We start from the raw sequence: 22,425 nt of genomic DNA, 5'->3' as shown, positions 1-22,425 counted from the left end.
AGCCATTCCCCTTGAATTGTCACTACATGCTCTTGTATAAAGTCCCTTGCCATCTTTTTGCTGGTTCCTTTCAGGGACTGGAAGGTCACAATTAGGTCACCTATAAGCTTTCTCTTTTCCATGCTGAACAACCCCAGTTCTCTCAGCATTTCTTCATAAGACAGGTACTCCATTCTTCTGATCATCTTGGTGACCTCCTCAGGACTTGCTCCAACAGGTCCAAGTCCTTCTGTGCTGGGGACCCCTGAGCTGGATGCAGCAGTGCAGGTGGGGTCTCGCCAGAGGGACAGAATCCTCTCCCTCAACCTGCTGGCCACGCTGTTTGTGATGCAGCCCAGAACACATCTGGTGCATTGCATGGCCAGCTCATGTCCAGTTTCTCATCCACCAGCACCCATCAAGTCCTTCTCAGCAGGGCTGCTCTCAATAAGGAACTGTGATATTCTGAAACCAGTCAGAATAGATTAAACCAAAGCCAAAAAGTCACTTGTCCAAAGAAAAATATCTTGACTATCAAGAAATAAGCTGCATGTATTGGAGTTAGACGTAGAACAGTACAAGTGCTTTGGCCACATAATTAGTTCTCACTTTTGATACTTTACCTGCCATGTGCAATAATGAGTTCCATTGCTTCATCAACTCTTGCTCTAAGAGAATCTTCACTAGCTAGTAACAGAAGCAGCTGAGCAGGAGACAATTCCAACAACATTCCTGTGATTTTACTTGCAAATGCCTGGGGATAAAGGAGTGATAGGTCTTACTATTCTCCTCCAGTTCTCTTATTTTCAAATACGATCTTATGAAAGTTCTGATATTTTAAATAGAGAATGCATTACAAGATACCTACTAAGCTAAAAAACAAATTAGAGAAACAAAATCTTAACAAAATTAAAAATAAAATAAAATCAGTCTTGCATGTTTGAATACTATCAATTATGTTTCAATTATTTCAATTATGGATAAGGAATTAAATTTTTACATTACAAGCTGAGAAGAACAATCATTAAGTGTATTAGGGAAGTCTTACTGGTTGCATTGCTTGCACTCGAGGGTAGAGCCGTTCCCCAAGGGCTTGTCTGTGTGCTGGGAGAGGGTCAGGGTCATCGCTGGGGTTTCCTTCTGAGGCTGGTCTAAAAGGCCGTGTGTCAATGGACAGTTGTCTTCTGAAGTCCCTTAAGATAATCAGAGCAGTTTGTACTCATTTCAAGAGGAAAAATTCAAAAATCCTCTGGGACAATATTATTTGCACACAGATTGATATTAGCATTAGCTTTACTGCTGGAATAGTAGTGTTGCTCATAGCTGCTTGGAGAGAATGAATCAGAAAGAGAGAATCAAAATAAACTAGAGATTTTAGTATTACTTGTGTTTTGGATACAGTTGTCAGACATGCCACCAATGGCACTGTTGTTTCTAAACTACCTCACAATTTTATTCTAGTACACAAGTTTTTGTTACTGTTTTAGCAGAAGAAACTGATGGCCTATGGTGGAGACATAACCGATTAATGATAAAGTAAGCATTATAATATAATATATATATATATAATAATTCTTTAAATAATTAAAACTAGAGACCAAATTTCAAGAAATTACCCTGCAAATCACTCCTGAAAGAGACTCCTTTGACTGGAGGAAGTAAAAGTATCTTTCCTGACAATATCCAAGGCAATTACTGTATTTGACAAAATATCTTCATCAAGATAAAGATTATCACTTACCTATCCCTATCTCTCCGAGAACCAGTTCGCAAGCCACTACTTCTCCGCATTTCTCTCTCTCGCTCCCTTTCCCGATCTCTCTCTCCCCTATTTCGCAATCTCTGCATCAGACCTGAAGGGCAAAAAACCTCATAAACTTAAACATCTTTATATTTCTCTCTCCGACCTAAGTTTCAGTGTAAGGAAGACTAAGGTTTGGAAGAGTTTGACAGACATCACTGAGACAGAACCATTTCACTTGAAGCAGTGACTGGGTTCAGCCAAACTTAAGAAAGGTCCTGAAGTGTTTGTACCAACTTAAAAATGGTAAAATACTCTAAAAGTTTACATATACTTTCAAAAACATTAAAATGTGTTTGTGGCAAGTCAGATGGAGCAGCTGTAATAAAATATATAAGCTCTTAGTAGCTAAAATCTTGACAATTATTACCTGCTGGAGAGAAGGACACTCAAAAAATCTGAGCACACCTAAAGCAGAGTCCTATTGCAAGAAAAACAAGAAGTTCCTGTTTCTGAAAGTGTGTGGAGGGGGGGAGAGCCATTTCCCTGCTCCAGAGAACTAATGCATAATTTTTAAGGATTCTGGGCTGAGCTAACAAGAGCTGTCTCTGGCACAAGGCCAAGTATTTCTATGTAAATAAAGCATCCAAGGTTTTTATTCATATTTTCTGTAGATTAACTGCTGTGCATCACTTACTTGTATGGGTACCCTTGTTGGCATTCTGAATGCAATCTAGATTTGGCAGTTTTTCATTTGACAGAAAAGCCTGTGCAATAGCAGTATAAAAGCTTCGTGCTACACCGCTGCCTTCTCCAGGCTCATCCTTAAAAGTAACTTTCACTCTGTGTACAGCCATCGGAGTGGTAGCACACCTGCGACCAAAATGATTGTTCAGCTGCCTCATGGTCTGCTGAATCAGAAGATCTCTGTCTCGATCAACCTAGTAAAAAATACAAAAAAAATTCTTTCTTTACCAACTATCATTCTAGGAGACTTTCAGCTTCACAACAGATTTCTGGACACTGCTCCACAGATTCAAAAAATAACATTCAGACTGGGAAAAACTACAGAGTATTCGCAACATAACTCACAAAGTATGATTTAAGACACCTGCTTGCAGACTCTGAAATACAAATTTTCCTATCAAGTTACTGTAATACTTCAACTTTTAATGAAAATTTATTAGAAGATAAACTAACATTTTTTACCTCCAATGTTAAATCCCTCGATTGCTGGTTTCTAAGTTTTTCCATCTCCCTGCGGAATTTCGATTCCTTTACTTCAAAGCCACCTAATTCAGTCAAGATCTAAAAATTAAAAAAAAAAGACAAACCTCAAAATTAGAATACTTAGGGAGAGTCACAATTTAGTTGTAAGAGGAAGTGTCCTTACACTGAGAAATACATACCGATCCAGGCTCTGCTCCAACATCTTCCATGAACACTCTACCAAATAACTCCAAAGAAAGGCGCCAACGTCCCAGCAACATGTCATGAGAAATAACCATGCCCATGAAGCTACACTGAGGCCTGACAGAAAGAAGAAAAAATACCAGACACGTGGAATCAAGTTAAATTTCAGACACATTTTGTGTACTTCAGCTTTTTCTTACCCTCTGCATTCAACTAAGTTTTTTATTCCTGATAAACAATGACACAGTACACTAAGTCTGTGCACAAAAGCACATGAAGCTGCTTAGTTTCAGTAGAAACACAAATTACCCTTTGCTTCCAAAGGGTAATTACTCCAAAAGCATGTAACTTTTCGTGCTATGTGGAATGCACTGTTACTGGTCTCCCATCAACCAAGACCTCAATTTCTTTTAAAATAGCTGTAATTTGAAGGGAGAGCAGTTGCAGTTCAATTCATAACTGCATTAAGTGTGGGCAGCACCACCAGACAGAGATAGCAAGCTGTGGATTCCAACTGCTCAGCCTGGCTGCCCAGGACGTCACAGCACATCTGCAGCAGGAAGTCAGGGAGTAAAGGAATTTGCCTACAGTTTGCACAGACCTCTTTGAAGACTTCTAAACTATTCACTTTAGAAGATACTAATCACAAACTACAAATGCAAACTAAATTAAGCTACCCATTTTAATTTCAAAAATACTTTCCAGACTCCCAAACAGCCATTTAGAAGAGCAGTAATATTTCAAAACAATTTTTAACTCAGCTACCTGAAAGATGTGAGGGGTGGCCCTTCACTTTCTGTCAATCCTATCTCTGCCAACAAGCTGCTTTTCAGTTGTGCTGCAAGATCATGAGCTGAAGGCCCTGGTTTTGAACTCTCAGATTCTTCTGTAGGCACATTTTGTTCTTCCCCTTCCTTCTTCTGCCTATTTTGCATGCTCATAACATTTTTTAAGTTGGCTGCATAAGACATTTTAGTTGGAAGAACCTAAAAGAGAAGTAAAATTTAGCTGCACTTTCAAAGCAGAGTAGAAGATTTTAAGCACATATATTCATAGGTGTGTATTTTAAATCACATAAAAGTGAACATTGTAATTGACCTGTTAAAACACAGTGACCTCAATCATTTCAATAAATACAAAAAAAAACTATTTTCCCCGCTGTGTGTTTGCATTTCATATGTTTGCCAATTAATGATCAGTCTGAAGGCAAGTCAAATCCACTGGATGGACTAAAGGAAGATTTAAAAATAATTATATAATTAGCATTCTAAAATTAACTCAGAATTGTACTGCTGCATCTAAAAATACTACCTGAAAGCTGCTATAAGTCAATAATCATCAAGTTTCTATATTAAGCATACTTTTCATAAAGACTTCAAGTTTTCACAGGCACTGAGCTTTTAAATTATCATTCTGAAAGCTACATAAAATCCTCTCTGAAAACATTAAAGTGTCTTTTTAAGGAATGAAGGTTCTGGTTTAAATTACCATATTGTTTAAAACAATAAAGCTTTACATTTACCTCAAGGCAGTTTCTATCCACTGTGACTTCCACTAAGCACTTGCCACTGTTGGCGGAAGACGAGTACAGACCCTGACTGGGCCGGCCGAACAGATCCTCTTTGCGAGCATTTGGCTGAAAAGCAACACAAGAGCTCTGGGTCAATAATGCACTTCGGTGAGGAATGAAAAAGCAAACTGCAGTTTTCTTCCAAAACACCATCTCTGATGTCACCTGTAATAGATGTGGCTGGTCTGCCAAGGGGATGGCCTCTGCCAGAGGAACCTCAAAAGGATTGGGTGGAATGCAGCCGAGGAATGTCATAGAGTCTGACCGTCTGAAAAATGGATGGTTTTGGCCAGTCTCTGCTGGGAGGGTGTCATCATCTTTGTCGTTGAGTGTAGCACCTAGAGATCAGAGATTTCATATCAGTTTTGACAGTTAAAAAAGCAAAGGATATAAAATGCCAAAAATTAATATCCTTCCCTCTTAGCTACCTGACTAGAGGAGAATCTCTGCAAATTTAGCACTTCTACAGGATGTTCCTGCAAATGCTGTATCTTTATTAATTTGCTTAGTTATAGTTTATATTCTTTTTACTATACCTAGCTTTACTGAACGGGCACTCCTACACTGTATGTGTGAGTATATATTCTACCATTTTCAGCACAGTTTCATCATTTTTTATTCATCAGATAAAAAAGATCAGTTTAACTATGATTCAAATTTTAATGTAGAATGGTAGGTAAGGAATTCTGCAGTTTAGTGAGAAAGAAGATGAAAAGATGGCCCTGAAATGTGAGGCAATGAAATAGGCAATGGTAGAAGAAACTTGGTAAAGTAACAATGCTAAATATACAAGCAGCAAAATTTATTCAAAATCTCAGCTAGCTAAAGGGAAAAAGCACTAAAAAGCACTAAGAAACTCTGGCATTTTGGAATGCTATGTCAATTTTTGTATACTAACTTTGATTGGTATCATCATCATTTTCATGTTCTGAATCTTCGTTGTCAAGACCCAGTTCCAAAAGCTCACGAGTTCTTAATAAAAAACATCCAAAACAACAACAACAAAACAGAAGAAAATAAAAAAGAGTCAATCGTCTTGAAGAAATTCTTAGGCAAAACATCTATATCTGTAGCATAATCAGGAAGTGTACTTAAGAGTTATACATAAAAAAACCAAAACTAAAACTGAAGCACTGTAGAGAACTTTTCATTACATACTCACTACATCACTCACACAGTTACCCTTAGAGCCACCTACCAACTTTGATCTTAAAAGTTAAGATCAAAATCAGCTTTGGGCAGTGATACTTGGTTTTAAACACTGTATCAATATAAAATCCTAGGAATCCTGCATTACTGGAAGAAAAATGCAAGTGAATACTATTTCAAAATTTAAAAATAATCTCACTGATGTAGTTCCAGAAGGTAAGTCTGCAAGCTGCAGATTAAAAAACTTGATTTCACTATATTATACTACTGTTCTGTCAAGAACTTTGATTAGTATTAATTTCTGGCAGCTTATGCATTGTGAAATGTGTTCTGAAACTAGATGAAATTGATAAACTGATAAAATACATTTAACTCAGACTACTAATATGTCATCCAATGGAAGCAACTGTTTGAACCACTCATTTTTAATTGAAAAGGTCTAGGCCTTCACAGTTTTAAAAGCATTTCATGCAAATTTCCCAATTCTTTTATGAACAGTTTTTTGACAGATATTTCAGTACGTGATTTTTTTTTTTTTTTTTTTTTTTTCCCCTTCTTGAAAAGCAGCTTCTGGAAGTATGTAATTGCCTGGAAAAGGGTTAAAGCTGTGGCTATAACTACTCAAATCAGTACAAAAAGTTGATTACTGTACTATATCATTCTTACTTGTGAGGAAACTACTGTTAATAACACCCCCTTGGTACATCTTTGAGGTCATAACAAACCTTACATTACCAAAATAAACAGAACACAGTATTGTAACTGCATTTGAAATGAAAAAAAAAATAAAAAGAAATCTTAAAACATCGTAATAAATGCACCTTGTAAAATGCAATAGTTGAAATAGCAGTTTTCCAACTCAAGGACATTTTCAGCTATTGATTTCCCTACTGTGCTTTAAATATCAGATGAATCTCAAAACCACAAAGCCCATTATATCAGACAATGACATTTTCTCCAATGTCATCTTTAACATGTTTGACAGCTATCTAAGTTGCTATCATGTCAAATGTATGTCTCATATCATTAACTGAGAAACTGTCCTGAGTATGTCTTTTAGAGGCACTGCTAAAGAGTGAAAAATTCAACTCAAGTTTCAACAGTAAAAAAACATTTTACAGTATAAAATGAAGTGAAGAGGATACTGCAACAGGCTTATCAAACACAGGTACATTATATACCATTACAAAAACTCTTTCTATAATATGTATGTTACTACACACATTTATGATATGCATGTTACTACACACACCCACACACAGACATACAGATTAATGCATCTGTTTATGTAAGCTGCTGAGGAACAATACCAATGACTGAAACAAAAGGGCTTTTTTTTTTACGTAGGCTTTGTTTCTAGGAATCAACTTCAGTACCTTTTCCTTTCCAGCTGAGGAGTATCCAAGGTTGTCTGCTGATTCATTGCTTTAATCCAATAAATAAGGGCTTGAAACACATATGCTACATGCTTTAGTGAGCAGACATCTAGAACAGGAAGAACATCTGAGTGCTCATCGTTGTGAGAACGCATCAAGGACAGTGCGTAGTTCAGGAAATCACCGCGTGCTGACATCATTCCCTGACGGGCACTGAGCAAAGTAGCACGTCTAGTGAAGGAAAAGGATTGAATACAGAGACATCAGGCATCACAGGAGAACACATACTTTATCTATAAGCCCTGTATTTGAAATGTGGATGTAAAATCTCAATGAACTCTACACAAAAATAGTGATAACAAGCTAAAAGCATAGCTCAAGCAGCTCAGATGCTCAGTTAATGCTCAAGATGAATCTAGTATGTCAGAATAAACCAAATAGTAGCAAAAACACAGGAAGCCAACTTAAATCAAAACGACAACTGCATTCCAGAGCTGCAGAATTAGATTCCTAAGATGTCTGTGAATAAGATTTGACTATAAAACTGATAATTCATACTGCATGCAGTAATCAAATTATTTTCATACCTTCTTCCCTCAAGTGTTCTCAAGCTGGCTTCCTCACGGGCCGTCATCCTTTCCCTTCTAGCTGAGTTCTGAGAAGCATGGAGAGGATGATTTGGATGCCCAGGATCACCAGCAGATGATAATGCCGAACCGTAACGCAGCTGAGCTTCAGTAGAGTCCATGATACTGACCATCCAATTCCAAGTAGGAATAAGCTTTTCTTCCACATAATTCTACAGAAAATGAGATTTAACTGGCTTTGCAAACAATAGAACTAGATGACAAGAATGAAATCTTCCTGATTCCCTACAAAGAGGCTGTAAAACCATGCTCAAGAATTACTGATGATCAGTTTCTGAAAGCTCTATTGAGACTGCTGATTTAGAATGGTGGACTGCAGCTCTCATTGCTTACCACTTTGATATCTATAAAGCATTCTCACCATCTCTCTCTCTTTTGGGCATCTCTTCTACTCCTCCCATTATGACCACTCAGCATCTCCCAGGTGTGCACAACTTGATGATCTGAGCTTAATTCCTGACTTTCTTTTAGCTTTAACAGCCCTCCTTCTGGCCATGGAATTCATCAGCCAGATCTTTAACCATTCTTCACTCCTTGCAAATTACTCACTGAAGACAACAAAGTTAAGACCTGCACAGACAACTGCAGGTTGTCTGCGCACAAGTCTCACCTCTTGGTCTCATCTTTGCTTCACCTGTTCCCACTACTGGCCCTGCAGCCTGCTTTTCTTATCATCTGCTAACTCCATTGACCTGTTGGATTTTTTTGATCCAACATTAGTCGGCTTTGTTCATTCCTCTGCATTCTGGTCTTCAAAAATATCCCTCACACTTCTAATGCACTACAATAACAAAATGCTGTCTCAACCCCATTTCTATGTCCAAACGAAACCTCCACTGTTCAGGTTTCCTGTGCTAATACAAACCTCTTACTGCCTCAGCTGGACAGATCTCCTGTTCACTTTTCCCATTAAAATTTCCTGAATAAAAAATTATTTTAGCCTCCTCCATAATAAAACTACACTCTCTTATTTCTTTCCCTGTTTGTTTACCCCAGCGTTTGATCCCAGAATATCTTTCTAACCTTCCTCTCCCAAATCAGAAGTCCTTTCCTGCAGCTGTGTTATTCACAGCTGACTTCTGTACTAAATTCAGTACATACAATTTTACCCTATCACTATGCCCAGGTACAAGTTGATACATACTTTCCAAACACTCTGGAGTCCCTCCAATCTTGTCAGTCTCTGAAACTAATATCTATACACGAAGGGGAAGACTGCTGTCTGACATGTATTTTCTCTACAGATGCATTTTACATAAATTTTCAAAAACAGACAGTCAAGAGCACAGTATAAAAAATATGTGCATAACATGGAAATAATGACCATGTCCCTGAAGGAAGGGACAGTGAACAGTACATTTACCTGTACAAATCTTTTATTTCATTCTATTATTTGGCCCTTACTAACTTTCTTCTTATATAGACTCAACAGTTTATGTCAACAGAATATGGCAACAGATGTCTAGCAGAAATCCCTAGCCAATTCTCACTTAACTATTAATTACGTACCAGTCAGACATTGTTTAAACAAAGTCAACATAAGTTCCTTTTTTTGAAAGAATATATGTATATGAAATACTATCAATTTAATTTAAAAAGTGACCACAGTTACTTTAGCCCACACTCTCTCTTAACATAAGAAGAGGCTGAGAATGCTGGGAATACTTTAGACTGAAGAAACAAACTCAGGAGGATCTTACCAGTGTGTACAAACACCTGACAAAAAGCTATGAAGTATGCAAAGCCAGACTCTTCTTAGTGATACCCAGTGAATGGGTAAGTGGGCAACAACTGAAATATTTGGTACATCCCTTTAAACTCAAGAAAAATTCTCTTTCACTGTGAGAGCTGTCAAACATTTAATAGAGCAGCTGTGGAATCTCCATCCTTGGAGATATTCAAAACATAACCAGACAGTCCTGAGCAGACTGTTGACCCTCAAAGAAATTGAGATTAGTCAATATGCACTTTCAATCTCAACAATTCCATCATTTTACCTTAAAAACCCCAGTTGTATTGAAATTACATTTTTTCTGTGAAGATTTCCATGTTCTTACCTGCAAGTTAACTGCATCTTGGTAAGTCAGCTTCACTGCAGCTGGAATCTGGGAGTATACTAAGTGATTGTATTTGGGAATCAGACCCATCAGGTCAGATATCTGCCGTATCACAATACTGTATGCTCTTGCTAAGCTGCTTGCAGATGTTAAATAGCTGCTTGCATTGCTGGCTTCAAGTGCTGCAGCAGCTGCTGCTGCACTTGTACTGATGGTACCGCTCCGACGAAGGTTTGAGGGATCAATATAAATCAAGCCCGCTGAACTTGCTAAATATAAAAGAAAAGATTAAATTAATGAACTCATTTAATCTTTGCTGTGTCGTTTGTGTGTTGATTGATTTCATGATCAAGATTTACAGAAATAAACTTGTAAATATTACTGACATCACAACTGTAACTAGCAAACAATTGCTAACTACAGTAAGCATATTCAGATCTTAATTGCGACGAATCTTTCCCTTTTTTTAAATTCAAAACTGGAACTCTAACAGTCAAAGTAGGTCAGCAGTACGACAAGGAGATAAGATTTTATCCTTAAGAGAATAAACAAAAGCAGAGGAAGGAACAAAGCCAGAGCTGGCATTCATGCATGCAATTCACTGAGACTTGCCTGCTGGGGTTGACGTACTGGAGGGAGCTGTGCTGGCAGTCCTCTGGTTTTGGGTGTTGCGTACAGCCCACTGCATGGAACGGGGAGCCTGCGCAGCACCGTTGGCATGCGAGCTGTTTGTGGTTCGCTCCAGAGGCTCATCAAGCATGAAGGTCTCCTGCTCTATGTCATCACTCTGACTGCTGCTGCTATCAGAGTCACTGGAATCATTTGATTGAGAGTCATCTTCAGAAAAAAATGCTGGAACACTGCTAGCTCCTGTTGAGAAAAATAAGCAATAACTGACAGCTCCACACTAGTGCATGTATACATGTATCATGTCAGCATAGTAGACTTCTTCCATGAGTAACTACATGATACTAAAAAGGTTCAAATACCACTATTGAAAAGGTTCAATAAATTATCATTATAACATACTGCTAATTATCCACAGGTGTAATGAAAAAGCAGTATGATTACTTACACTTCAAAATATAAATTAAAAAGTAACTGGATTTAAAAATACTTTACCGATTCTACCCCTAGGAAAAGAATTCTAAAAATTATGTTTCCAAATTGGACAGTAAGGCAGTTGCTTTCAAAAACCTGTACAATGAGTGCTCAGGTTTTGTGTATTGATTTAAACCATAAACCATTGTTTCTAACTACTACACTTGAAAATCAGTGAGACCATTTAATTTCACTACACAAGAGTACATGGTAATTTCTAACACATGCAGCCGCTCTGTAAGAGCAAAAAATGTAGGTCACAACTTCATGCATTTCCTTCTCCAAAAAGTCTGCACAGTACCTTACTATTAGAGCAAAGGAAAAACAGGAAATCTAGGGAAGGAGGAGAGTACTTACTCCTAATATCTAAATTTAACCAGCTAGAATAGACCCAAAAAGATGTGGTGTACCTGCTTCTGACCCAGCAGTAGCTGCAGTGACAACACTTCTGCGCCCACTGGCATTGTCCTGGTTACTGTGGTTACTCTCACTGTCACTTTCTGTTTCAGCAGCAGCCAGCAAATCCAACTCCATATCACTGCCTATAAAAACAACGGACAAAACATCTCATGTTTAGAAGATAAAATTATAATTACTGTGGTGACTCATATAAGACAGAAACAAACCCCAGACACTCTTACTACAGCAGAAGTTAATGGATATGCAGTGGGGTCATAAAAGCAGTGCAGACACCCAGCAATACCTGGAGCATGTTTTCTTATTTTCCAGCAATTACCACCCGCTCTCACTCTGTTCTGTACATGTACATTCAACACACAGTGAAAATAAAGGCTTTTAGGATTCAAAATAAGTCGCTCCAGCAACAAGACTCCACAACTCTTCATACACATGTACTAGGACAATTTACCAAATGCTGTTTCAACTAGTATTTAAGGAATACTTGAAAACTTAAAAAAACCTTATTAAATATACAGGTTCTATTTCAGTTTTAAGCTTTAAGAATGAAATGTTTGAATATTCAGCAAATCAGTAAACAGATTTACTATACTGTAAATGGATTGACTGGAAACACAAAGCACAGTCAGAAAGAGAAGATAACTTTTTTAAAATCATAGCTTTGGGTCATCTAACCCCAAGCTAAGTAATACAAGACAAGTCTTAATAATTTCAAACATTTTCATACAGGATTGATTAATTATGTCTACAAAATATTGAATCCTAATTTAGTACTTTATGATTAGTTTGAGAATTAGCTTGCCAGGATACAAACTGCTTTTGAGAACACATCTACCATTGTCATGGTTTGACATTGGCCCATCATCAAGAACATTTTACAGTAGCAAATACAAAAGGTAAAACACATTGTTAACCAAAAATATAATAACATCTGATACCTTTGGGAACTTAATATTTTCTCCTCAGCCAGAAAAAGTTCATGTATTATCTACTACATGTTATCTCAAATTTTACACATCTCCTTCTGTAAGATGAGCAGTCTGGAATCCTTGGATTCTCTCTACTTGTGCAAATCTCCCAAATCATTATCACTGGTGACTCCAAAGATGCTTTTCTTTTTGATGCATAGTTTTCTCACTCAAGCAGTAAGTGTGCAGGATGTACATTAAACATACCGTCCTCATCATGCTCATCATGCTGTCCTTCTGCTTCAGCATTTTCTTCACCATGTTCTTCCTGTTCATCATGATGGTCTTCTTCACCTGCCACCCCCTCAACCACCTCAACCTGGAAAGAGATGGTAATATTATGCCAGACCATCTTCAATATCAGAGAACCTATAAGTTTTCCAAAAGAGAGTGCAAAGTTTGATTTAAAAAAACCCATCTTACAAAGATGACCTCAAAATTGAACTGATGTGAACAAAAAATGAACTTACAGCCACAGTAGTTGTACATGGCTGTACAGTTTATAGTATTGTTGGGGGGGGAAAAAAATCACATACACAAATAAAACAGCTTTGGATTTTAGATTTTAATGCCATAAAGGATAAAACAGACTGCAAAATCAACAATTAGTTTCTAAACACTGAAGAGGTATTATCTGCTTTTATCTGATGAAAAACCTTCTAGCTCTCTAACAGAACCTACATAATAGCTGCCATGTGCTGAAAGACTTAAAAACTTCTTTAACAGGGAGAAATAAAATAGAAAACAATTACAAAGTTCTATTAAAAATGCTTACAGCACTGTAAGATTTCATGAAGTACTACTTAACATCTTTTTCAAATCAAATGCATAGATTTCAGATTCAGATGTCAAAGCATGGGCTAATGTATTAGGTCTGCTATGTTGAGAAGAAAAAAAGTACAAAAATAAAACTGACCTCTTCTACATCAGCTGAAACAATATCATCCTGTTCTTCATCCCTGCCACGAACTGGTTGTGACTGGCTGATTCGTCTTTGCTGAGGATTCCTTATTATGTAGGATGACTGAGATTGACTAGAACTTAAAAGAAAAATATATAAAAGTAAGTCCTAAAAAAATGTCGATTTGGACCTCTGGTTATCACTTAATGCAAAGCTAACAAAAACTCCAAAATAAAACCACCTTTAAGAAGTCTTTGAAAAGAACAGATAGTAAGCTTTAACAAGTTTTACCTGCTAGACTGGTCAGATGATGGTCTGGGTGGCAGAGGCTCCACAGAAAATAGTTCTTCACTTCCCTGCATGGCATCTATACTAGTGCTAGCAAGGGTAAAGGGTGCTGTAGGACGTGCAATTCCCATCCTGACTGGTATAATTAGAGATTCTGCTACATTGCACAACTCTTCAACAGCATAAGGCAATAATGCCTGAAATACACGTTTACACTTTCCAATTGGCTGTGGAATAAAATTGCTGGGGGATAAAATACAGAAAGATAAATGTCAAATACATATTTTTTTCCCAAAAACTTCATGGCAATATTAATTGTCCTAATTTTTTTCTCAAAAAATAATTTTTAAGAGATACATGCATCTGTGTGTATAGAAACAATATGCACCTATTCAAGTCAGTGAAAAACATTTATCATTCAATAATTCAAGACTAAGGCTTGATATCTAAATCTACTACTGACAACCAACCATACGCTGTAATTTTAATATGCTTTAAAAAAACTATTTCCAAAAACCCATACGCTATAAACAAAAAGTTTGGTATGAACATGTAAGTTTAACAAGCATTGCATTAAGAAATTACATGACATACTAGCAGCTATTGCACATCTTTCCAAGTCTGTCTACAGAATACAAAATAATTCAGATGTTTCTGCCTATTGTTGATTTTTATCAACTCATTATATAGGGAAAAAAGTAAATAAAGGAAAAAAACCACCACAACCAACATACATCTTCGCCACTTACTTTTTCTTTTTGGAGGAAGCCATCTCCACACTAAGAATGACAAAGACTCTTGCCACAGAACGCAGGAATCTCATTGTAACAGCAATGGCTTCTTCTCTGCGGCCTGGTGTATACTTGTTCTGTAATTCCTTCACCAGAGTACCCAGCAAAGTGTCTAACAGCTGAAGAAAGAGGTCATTACAACTCATTAGTTGCATGCAATTCTGAAGCATGAAACGAGAGATTAAACTCAAAGGAGATCACAGTCATAACAGTATAAATTCACAAAACCACAACTAACTTGAAGTTACTTTCAAATTAGTTTCCAAGCACATGACCTGAGATACCTTACAATATCCTATTATTCAGAAAGCCTATGTAAAACATGGCTAAGAGTGCTTACCAAAATGTCTGCTGTACATTTGACAATAAGGCAGTGTGTAAAACAGTCCAAGCGAATAGTTCCACTTTGCTGATTAAGGTAAACTTGCTCTTCAGGCAGAAGATGACCTATCCTACTGCTTGCACTAAGACTTGGAAAAAACAAGAAGAAAAGAAATAAATTTATGTAAGCCAGCAGGTGTCAAATATTAGATCAAACTTTACATCAACAACTATGTGTAGATACACACGGGTCTTTATTTTCCTGGGAGCCAAACATGATCATGGACTTCAGTGCATTCCAGTCTTGTAAAACACGTTCCAGTGCTAGCTGGGCAAAACGAGGAGGCTCTAAATCATGATCAGGCATATCAGAATCTAGAAAGATAAAACAAACAAAAAAACCAAGAAAGCATAAGGAAGAGGTACTGAAATATGGGATCTGCCATTTATTTCACTGAAACAGCTCTTACCTTCAGGATTTGCAGTTTTCCGATTGCGATCTTCCCTGATTCTAGGCGGTCTGTACTGGCAGTGTTCTACAGTTTGCCTGGCAACTGTCTGTACTAAAAACAACAGCAGATGTTCTCCCCTGTAATGAAAAAAATTTTTAGTGGAAATACAATATACCACATATATTTAGAAAATAATTTTTTAAATTCTGCCCTAGTCAATGCTAACATGAACTTGCCTGCTATTTGGCATGGTAACAAGATTTGTGGTGGTAAGCAGGCGGTAAAGGAGATCAAGGCGAGCAGACTTTTGCCCAGCAATTAGTGTTTTACACTTGCACTTTTCCCAGCAATCACAGTAGGCTGTTGGAGATGTTCGTTTGAGCCTACAAGAAATAGAAAAGGTGAACTGCAACACTGTTCAGTAACATCCCAAATCTTTTCTACACAAGCTGAGGGTGTTAGTGTACATGCTTAGATTGCTTTCTGCAGTTTTTTGTTTCTGATAGTAGCAAAATGCCAAACCTAGCTTAGAAAAGAGAAATACAGATTTTATATGTGGCAGCACTTGATGTTTATCATCCATGTTTCCTACACTCATCTTAAGAGGGCAGTTTAACTAAAGAGCTTTTCATAATGTCTTAGTAAAACTCATCCAAGGTCATTTATTCTTCCCTAAAACAGCCTCCAATCCAAGAAAGTTAAGCTGAAAGTACTCATGACATGCAGTAAAATGTCAGTAACTGTTATGGTGCTGAGAATATCCTTATAATTGTATTTGTTATCTCATTATAGCTGGGATATTAATACTGTAACTTTTACACTCTGTAACAGCACAGAACACATGCAGGTTCAAAGCTTTGGGCTAGGTTGATCGGAGATTTCTTGATTGTTTGCTCACTTTTCCTTCTGTTACAGTTGATTTTTAGAATATTAATATCCTACATTTATTTCCAAAAATTCCTAAGAATGATCTATCACCAGGATACATAAAACACTGAGGGGCACCCAAAATGAAAACACAGCATTATTTAGATATAATGTTCTCACAATATTATGCACTTTGAGAATTACTCTTTTACTCTAAATACTACAAAGTGGAAAGTACAAAACCACTTCAGGTTACTCTTTCAATTCTGACCTATTAAATAAATGTTATAGAGTAGACACGAAACTATTTCATTTATCTTCTGTTCTCTAGGTTTGGAACACTTCAAACAATGAAAAAATTTATTAAGCATCAATAAACAAAGGAAACCACAAAATACTGATTAAATTTTAAGAAATGGAACACAATACTTACTTGCAGTCATGTCCTTTGTGACAGACCCTCGCACATTCTGTGCAACAACAAAGGGATTCCAACAGGCCACACGTTCGGCATTCAAATATATCCTAAAAAATGGATAGGGGGGATATTATGTATCATTTTTTTCCTTACAGTGCTTGCAATATCACACTAGTTCAGGTTACAATGAAACTGCACTTGTTTAAATTGATGCCTAAACTCAGAAGTAGGTCAGTTCAAGAAAGTGAAACTTTGTTGTTACATTAGAATATTCAGTGATTTCCAAGAGCCATGTCCATCAAAATTCCTGCCAAAGTTAGCCAGAGGGGAAAAGCCACACCCAGTAACAACCATGTTGTGAGGAACACAATCAGCTTCCAGACTACACAGCAGTTTGGGGAGGCAGTACTTACACCAGACTTTAAAGTCACAGTAATTTAAACAATGTAATTAATAATTTAAAAATCAGATTAGCAGACTAACACAATACATGGCTGAAACACATTCCTATTTGCTTAAAAAAAAAAGCAACTTACTTGGTTAATATGTTCTGCACCAGTCCAGGTAAAACTGCATGTATCATTACAACACAAAACATACAAAGGAGAGTCATCTGGATTTGTACCAGAAGGACAAACCATTCCCATAAACACATCATCTTCTTTTTCACTGGAAGTTGCTTCAGCTAAAATAATAGAATAACAGTGTTAAAAACAACCCCCCCAAAAAACCCCAAAAATACCCAGCAAAAGAATCTATTCTTGGCAGATGCTTGCCATTACAAAATCTCATACAGCATTAGAAGTTTGAATAAAACCTGTTGGAGCTTTTTGAGAAAACTTTCTGCTTGTCACATTATTTCTTATAGAAGCCACTGCAAATTCCTGACTGAAAAACACAACCATTATGTCTTCCCCAGTTTTAAATTCACTAATACTTTAATTAATTAAATTAACCACCATTTTGAAGGATTGTGGACGATATTCTTAAAAGAAGTATTTTTGTCCCACATAAAGTCCTACAGAACTGTGGTGCAACAAGCTCTAATGTGTTAAAGTTTTTCCCTAAATTCAATTTCATGTATTTCTCCCAAAAAATTAAATACCAATATTACAAGAGAGTCACAAAGTATTTGTTTGTATATAAGCCTTTTCAGGAATAGGATCTAGCTTGGCATATCACTGTATCATATCAGGTTTTTTCAATTTCACCAAAGAAGTTCCATGTGACGCAACTGTGCTACCAAAAAATAGTACCTTAATCCACTGGTTTATACAACAGTGAAATGCCAAAAATACTACAAAGAACACAAAAGCAATAATATTCATAGAAATCTACTGCAATACACAAACTGCAAAAGAGTAAGATACTCCATAATAGCAGAATTTCCAAAACATGCAGCAATCTACAGTGCTAGTTACAACTCTGCACACACACCAAAGTTTAGAAGGAAGCCACACACTAGCAGTCACTAAAACTGTTGTACCTTTAGCAATTTTCTGTGCAGTTTCTAGAATTGTAATTGCAGCAGGATATGCCCGGCCACTAACTGCTGACATAAATGGTGTCATGCCTCTCGCATCCCTAGGCAAAAAAACCCCAACAGACAAGTTAGAACACCGAATTTTTTCATTGTAACAGGAGAAGCAGGATGCAAATACATGAAAACTTAGCACTGCTGAGCTTGTGCAAACAGGAAAAACACAGAGTGAATAAGCAGTCTTGTTTATTTTACTCCTCTGAAACAGACATACTTTTAGAGGATGGCAGGACACAACACAGCTGTATTCTAACATTCTCAATTTTAACTAACAGGCCTTTATGTAACCTTTTTAAAAAGGCTTCTATGTAGCTGATTTAAGGTAGTTCAACATTACAAAAGAACTCTCATGAAAATCCTTACTTAGCTGACAGCAATTCTCGAAGATAAGGCTGTAGAACAACACTATCACACAGCAATTTCAGTATGAAATGAGCATTTGCCTTCCGATCCTTCGATTCCACTACAGATGGTTCTGTAGAAGGACCTGCAGCAAGAAAAAAAAATTGCAGAGAAACTGTTTTTCCTCAAAAAATGACTACCTGCTAAAAGCAAGTCGTTCACTGTGGTAAATAACTGGTAACTTGACTATTCAGTGGTTTCAGCAATACTTCAATGAAGCACTGTAAATTTCAGTTCCAAATTATATTTGAAATAGAGAGGGTAATCCCAATTTCATGCTGATTTCCATAGTTTTACATAGTTGTCACTCTCCATGTATATTTTTACATAAAACACAGTATGGTGCTTCATTTACTTTCTGCACACTTGAGTGATTCTGCTTCAATCCAATCTTCATCTGATAAGAGGCATTTTCATATGCAGAAAGTCTGTGCAAGCAAAGACAGCTTTAGAGCTAATTTCCATTCTAAAGCATAATCAAATAAGCAGGATGTCCTCACCTGGTATTGTGGAGGTGCTGGGTCCTTGGCCGGTGCCAGTCGCTGCTGTGGTAAGAGATCCCACAGCGGGGGCCAGGATAAAATCAATGTCACCATCTTTCAGTAAACAGAACAGCAGGATGTATATCAATACATAAAAACATCCCTAACAATATGCTCTTGCTGCAATGTCTAACACACTGCAGGTTTTCTGTATTTAACTGGCAATCTTTCCCACAAACGGCCACATTCCTAGGTCTGTAATGTAACTCAGCATTACAAAGCAGACTTCCCAGCAGTTTGACACCAGCATTAAAAAGACATATACTGGATTAAAAAACAGCTGTTAAGTCTTCAGTAAACTCTTCAAGTTATCTCAATGAACACTTGCTACCTTAATGGCATTGGACAGATTACAGGGTGAGACTAAAGTAAGTTATTATTCACCCTAAAAGTCATGGGTTCTTTATCAAATCTCTCCTTCTACAGTCTAATGTGATATATGAGCAGACTTACCTGGATCCATTGCAGGAGGATCTGGAACCCAGCTGGGAGGAGCTATTGGTGGAGAAACTGGGTCTTGGTGATCACTTGATGAAGCACCAGCTTCATGTCTGCCCAATCCAGCAGCTCTCAAGGATCTTCTCATCATTTCCCTCAATCTCAAACTAAATACAAAACCAAGGCAGAAATACTATAATTTTCATTTATAATTAGAACACATTTAAGAAAAATTTCACATTGAAAAAGGAAACCAAACTCCTCTTATCACCATTTTATTTCAGCATAAGTAAGAATGAGCCAGGAGGTATTTCTGCTGACATTTTGTTGCACCAGAATGTTTTAGTCCTGGAAGAGGAGTCACTCAGCAATGCTTCAAGTCAGATCTGAGCCCAGAACACATCCCTAGGCACCACAGCACTGCCTCTTGCAGACAGCAGCTGATGGGCATTCTTACTGCTATCTGACATTCTTTTTAGCCCAAGCTCATTGCCAGGAGTGTTAAGCTTTTGCAAGGATTTGCCTTTGTTGCTACTGCTTTTTAAAATCTAACTACAAAAAGAGGTTAATGAAAGGACAAAAAAATGGGTCTTGATAGAATTTCTTTTTAATGACTGCTTAGAATAAAATGAATCAACTTAAATTCTTCCCCAGTGGTGTTCTGTTGGTCTCACTATTATTCCTCTGCTTAAGTGACCATCTCCCACAGAAATTCTCTTAAAACAAGCCTGGCCACCATCACAGTAATTCTGTCATACTTCTTGGTAAAGAACACCAGCGCTTATCCTCAAATTCCTTTTCCCCACAAGAAGGAATATTTCCACTTCACAACTGATAGACAAAGCATGAACCCCAGAAAAGAGGATTGGTTTAGAAATATCCCATCATTAGTTCTTACACAAAAAAAGGTTCAAAAAAACACTAGACCTCTAGTTTGGTGCTTAAAGAACTGAAATCCAATTTTAAGCTAGCAACAGAGGCCAATTCTTAAGCTAGGCTGAAGAAAAGAATTAATAACAGATTGGTAATTAATACAGAAATTAGCATTCAGAAAACAAGAAAAAAGCATTACTCAGTTTACCTCCTGCTGCTTGATGATCCTGCCCTATTTCCTGGACCATTACTTGACACAACAGAGATTGCATTTGCAATAGCTTCCACAGCTGAGAGCCTTTCAGCAAAGGTGTTCCTCTCAGAGCGCTCTGCTTCTGAAAAATTAAGAAAATTCAGTGCTAAAATTTTACTTGGGAAAATTATAAGAAAGGAGTATAAAATATGGAACATCACTATTATTTTTTCTCCCATTTAGAGAGACACACTAGGCTCATATACAAATTTTTATTTTGGATGAGCTTAACAATGATCCTGAACAAGCTTTCAGTATCATCAACATACAAGGTCCTATCATACAACTGATTCTAGACACTTGCTGAGTCAAGGATTCAAAAAAGCCTTGATAAAAATTATAAAAAGCAAAGAAAACAAAATACAAACAAAAACAACTATAAAAAGTACACAAAAACAAATAAAGAAACAGAACCACCAAAACACCAGACTGGGAGAACAAGAAAACACACCACACTGCACAGTGAGCATCTGTGAACAAGGCAAATGTGTGGGCTTGTAATATACACACTCCAGGTATGTACCTGCTTAGGAGAGCTATGTCTGGAGTATAAGAAGGCAGTATACAATCAGTTTACATGAGAAAGAACTAGCATTTCTTCTAACATCTACAACCCTAAGCATCATAACACCTACCAGTTCTATTCCTAATGAGGACTGAATTTTGTCAAGTGGGATACAGAATATAAAAGCGAGATACAGAATATTATTTTTAAAAAAAAGTAGACAGAAAAGGTGTATTTCTGAACAAAGAAAAGTATTTTCTTAAGGTGACTCTAGTTGTTCTTTCAGGACATGTCTCAAAGTTGCAAGGGCTAGTGCTCACTTTCTAGTCAAAGGCTTTTCAAACTGAGAGTCACCATTCCCTGCACACTTATTTTCATGAGTGACAGTACTAAGGCCTGGACAGTTCCCTTTTATTTATTTTTTTTTAACAGGAAAGTACTATTAATACCTTTCATTCAAAGAATGAAAAGAATAAGGTAATCTGACAGTGTGTGTCAGCTGTTACTGTAAGGTTATTCTTTAAGTATTTCCACTCACCACTACCCTAAGTAAAAGAGATCCTTGGTTTTGCTTGTTCACAAGCATGTGCAGGTTTCTTAGACAAAGATCACCAACTACCCAAAGCAGACAACTATTAAACAGTTAGCAGTGAGAGAATACTATTCTTGTCCCCCTAGCTACAAGTTGCTTCATAGTTGTAAATGAATTGCCGTGGTATTTTTGCTGTACTCCTTTCTCAGACCCATTAGCTCTCATAACTCACAACCCATCACTTCTGGACCTCTCACACAAGGGGTCACAGCTCTGGAGAGTGATCCCTCAAGCAATACAACCACTCTCTGCAGCAGAGGTTTCACCTGTTCTGGAGAAAGTGATCTGTAACTGAATTTTCACTGTTCCACTTACAAAGTTAGCATCTGGTTTTGGAGAACCATCAGTTGTAAATGCTTTGGCTCTAATGGGAGATTTGCTGCTCTATTGTCTAATGAAATCTGTCCCAGTTCTCCAGGCAAAACCCCTCAGTTTTTATATGTTCAGTGACATTAGCTGAAATTCAGTATCACAACTTTTTAATGATTTCACATGTTTTGGACATTTCTTTTATAGATGCTTTTCCCAAGATCCCTTCTACTGTCAAGACAGAGGATGTATCAATTCACAGAAGCAGAGCAGCTTTCCCCCAGCTTTTCAGCTCTGGGGCCACTTTTCCTGCAATTCATTTATCATTTATCCAACACTGCAGGAGCTACAGCTAAACTAGGCACAGGATGTGAGAAAGAAGAGAAGGAAAAAAAAAAAGCTTATCCCAGCCCTCAATATTTCCTTTCTGGCACTTAAGAAGAAATCTGTATAAACAAGAGTGAAGAATCTCAAGTAGGTACTAGCTGGGAAGTGGCACTAAATTGTTAAGAAAT

At 37.2% G+C, this 22,425-nt stretch overlaps 1 protein-coding gene across 1 annotated transcript in view; it reads right to left on the bottom strand.

Moving 5' to 3' along the window:
• The window catches only part of UBR5 (ubiquitin protein ligase E3 component n-recognin 5), an 85,074-nt gene that overhangs the window by 6,606 nt on the left and 56,043 nt on the right, over positions 1-22,425 (bottom strand). The window contains exons 22-51 of the mRNA XM_054648191.2: positions 20,460-20,586; positions 19,394-19,545; positions 18,899-18,994; positions 18,360-18,483; positions 17,943-18,040; positions 16,993-17,141; positions 16,472-16,563; positions 15,408-15,554; positions 15,190-15,308; positions 14,968-15,094; positions 14,739-14,868; positions 14,357-14,517; positions 13,611-13,850; positions 13,335-13,458; positions 12,626-12,737; positions 11,444-11,575; positions 10,545-10,802; positions 9,933-10,201; positions 7,816-8,027; positions 7,229-7,459; positions 5,602-5,675; positions 4,869-5,041; positions 4,656-4,769; positions 3,899-4,119; positions 3,130-3,250; positions 2,930-3,028; positions 2,418-2,661; positions 1,721-1,832; positions 1,028-1,172; positions 603-733 (exon numbers count right to left, since the gene is read on the bottom strand). Of these exons, the coding sequence (XP_054504166.1) occupies positions 603-733; positions 1,028-1,172; positions 1,721-1,832; positions 2,418-2,661; positions 2,930-3,028; positions 3,130-3,250; positions 3,899-4,119; positions 4,656-4,769; positions 4,869-5,041; positions 5,602-5,675; positions 7,229-7,459; positions 7,816-8,027; positions 9,933-10,201; positions 10,545-10,802; positions 11,444-11,575; positions 12,626-12,737; positions 13,335-13,458; positions 13,611-13,850; positions 14,357-14,517; positions 14,739-14,868; positions 14,968-15,094; positions 15,190-15,308; positions 15,408-15,554; positions 16,472-16,563; positions 16,993-17,141; positions 17,943-18,040; positions 18,360-18,483; positions 18,899-18,994; positions 19,394-19,545; positions 20,460-20,586 (4,534 nt within the window). The remainder of the gene's footprint in view (positions 1-602; positions 734-1,027; positions 1,173-1,720; positions 1,833-2,417; positions 2,662-2,929; positions 3,029-3,129; positions 3,251-3,898; positions 4,120-4,655; positions 4,770-4,868; positions 5,042-5,601; positions 5,676-7,228; positions 7,460-7,815; positions 8,028-9,932; positions 10,202-10,544; positions 10,803-11,443; positions 11,576-12,625; positions 12,738-13,334; positions 13,459-13,610; positions 13,851-14,356; positions 14,518-14,738; positions 14,869-14,967; positions 15,095-15,189; positions 15,309-15,407; positions 15,555-16,471; positions 16,564-16,992; positions 17,142-17,942; positions 18,041-18,359; positions 18,484-18,898; positions 18,995-19,393; positions 19,546-20,459; positions 20,587-22,425) is intronic.

Source organism: Agelaius phoeniceus, chromosome 1 (assembly GCF_051311805.1).
Source record: "Agelaius phoeniceus isolate bAgePho1 chromosome 1, bAgePho1.hap1, whole genome shotgun sequence".
Taxonomy (NCBI): domain Eukaryota; kingdom Metazoa; phylum Chordata; class Aves; order Passeriformes; family Icteridae; genus Agelaius; species Agelaius phoeniceus.
This window is presented reverse-complemented; position numbering and strand designations above follow the sequence as displayed.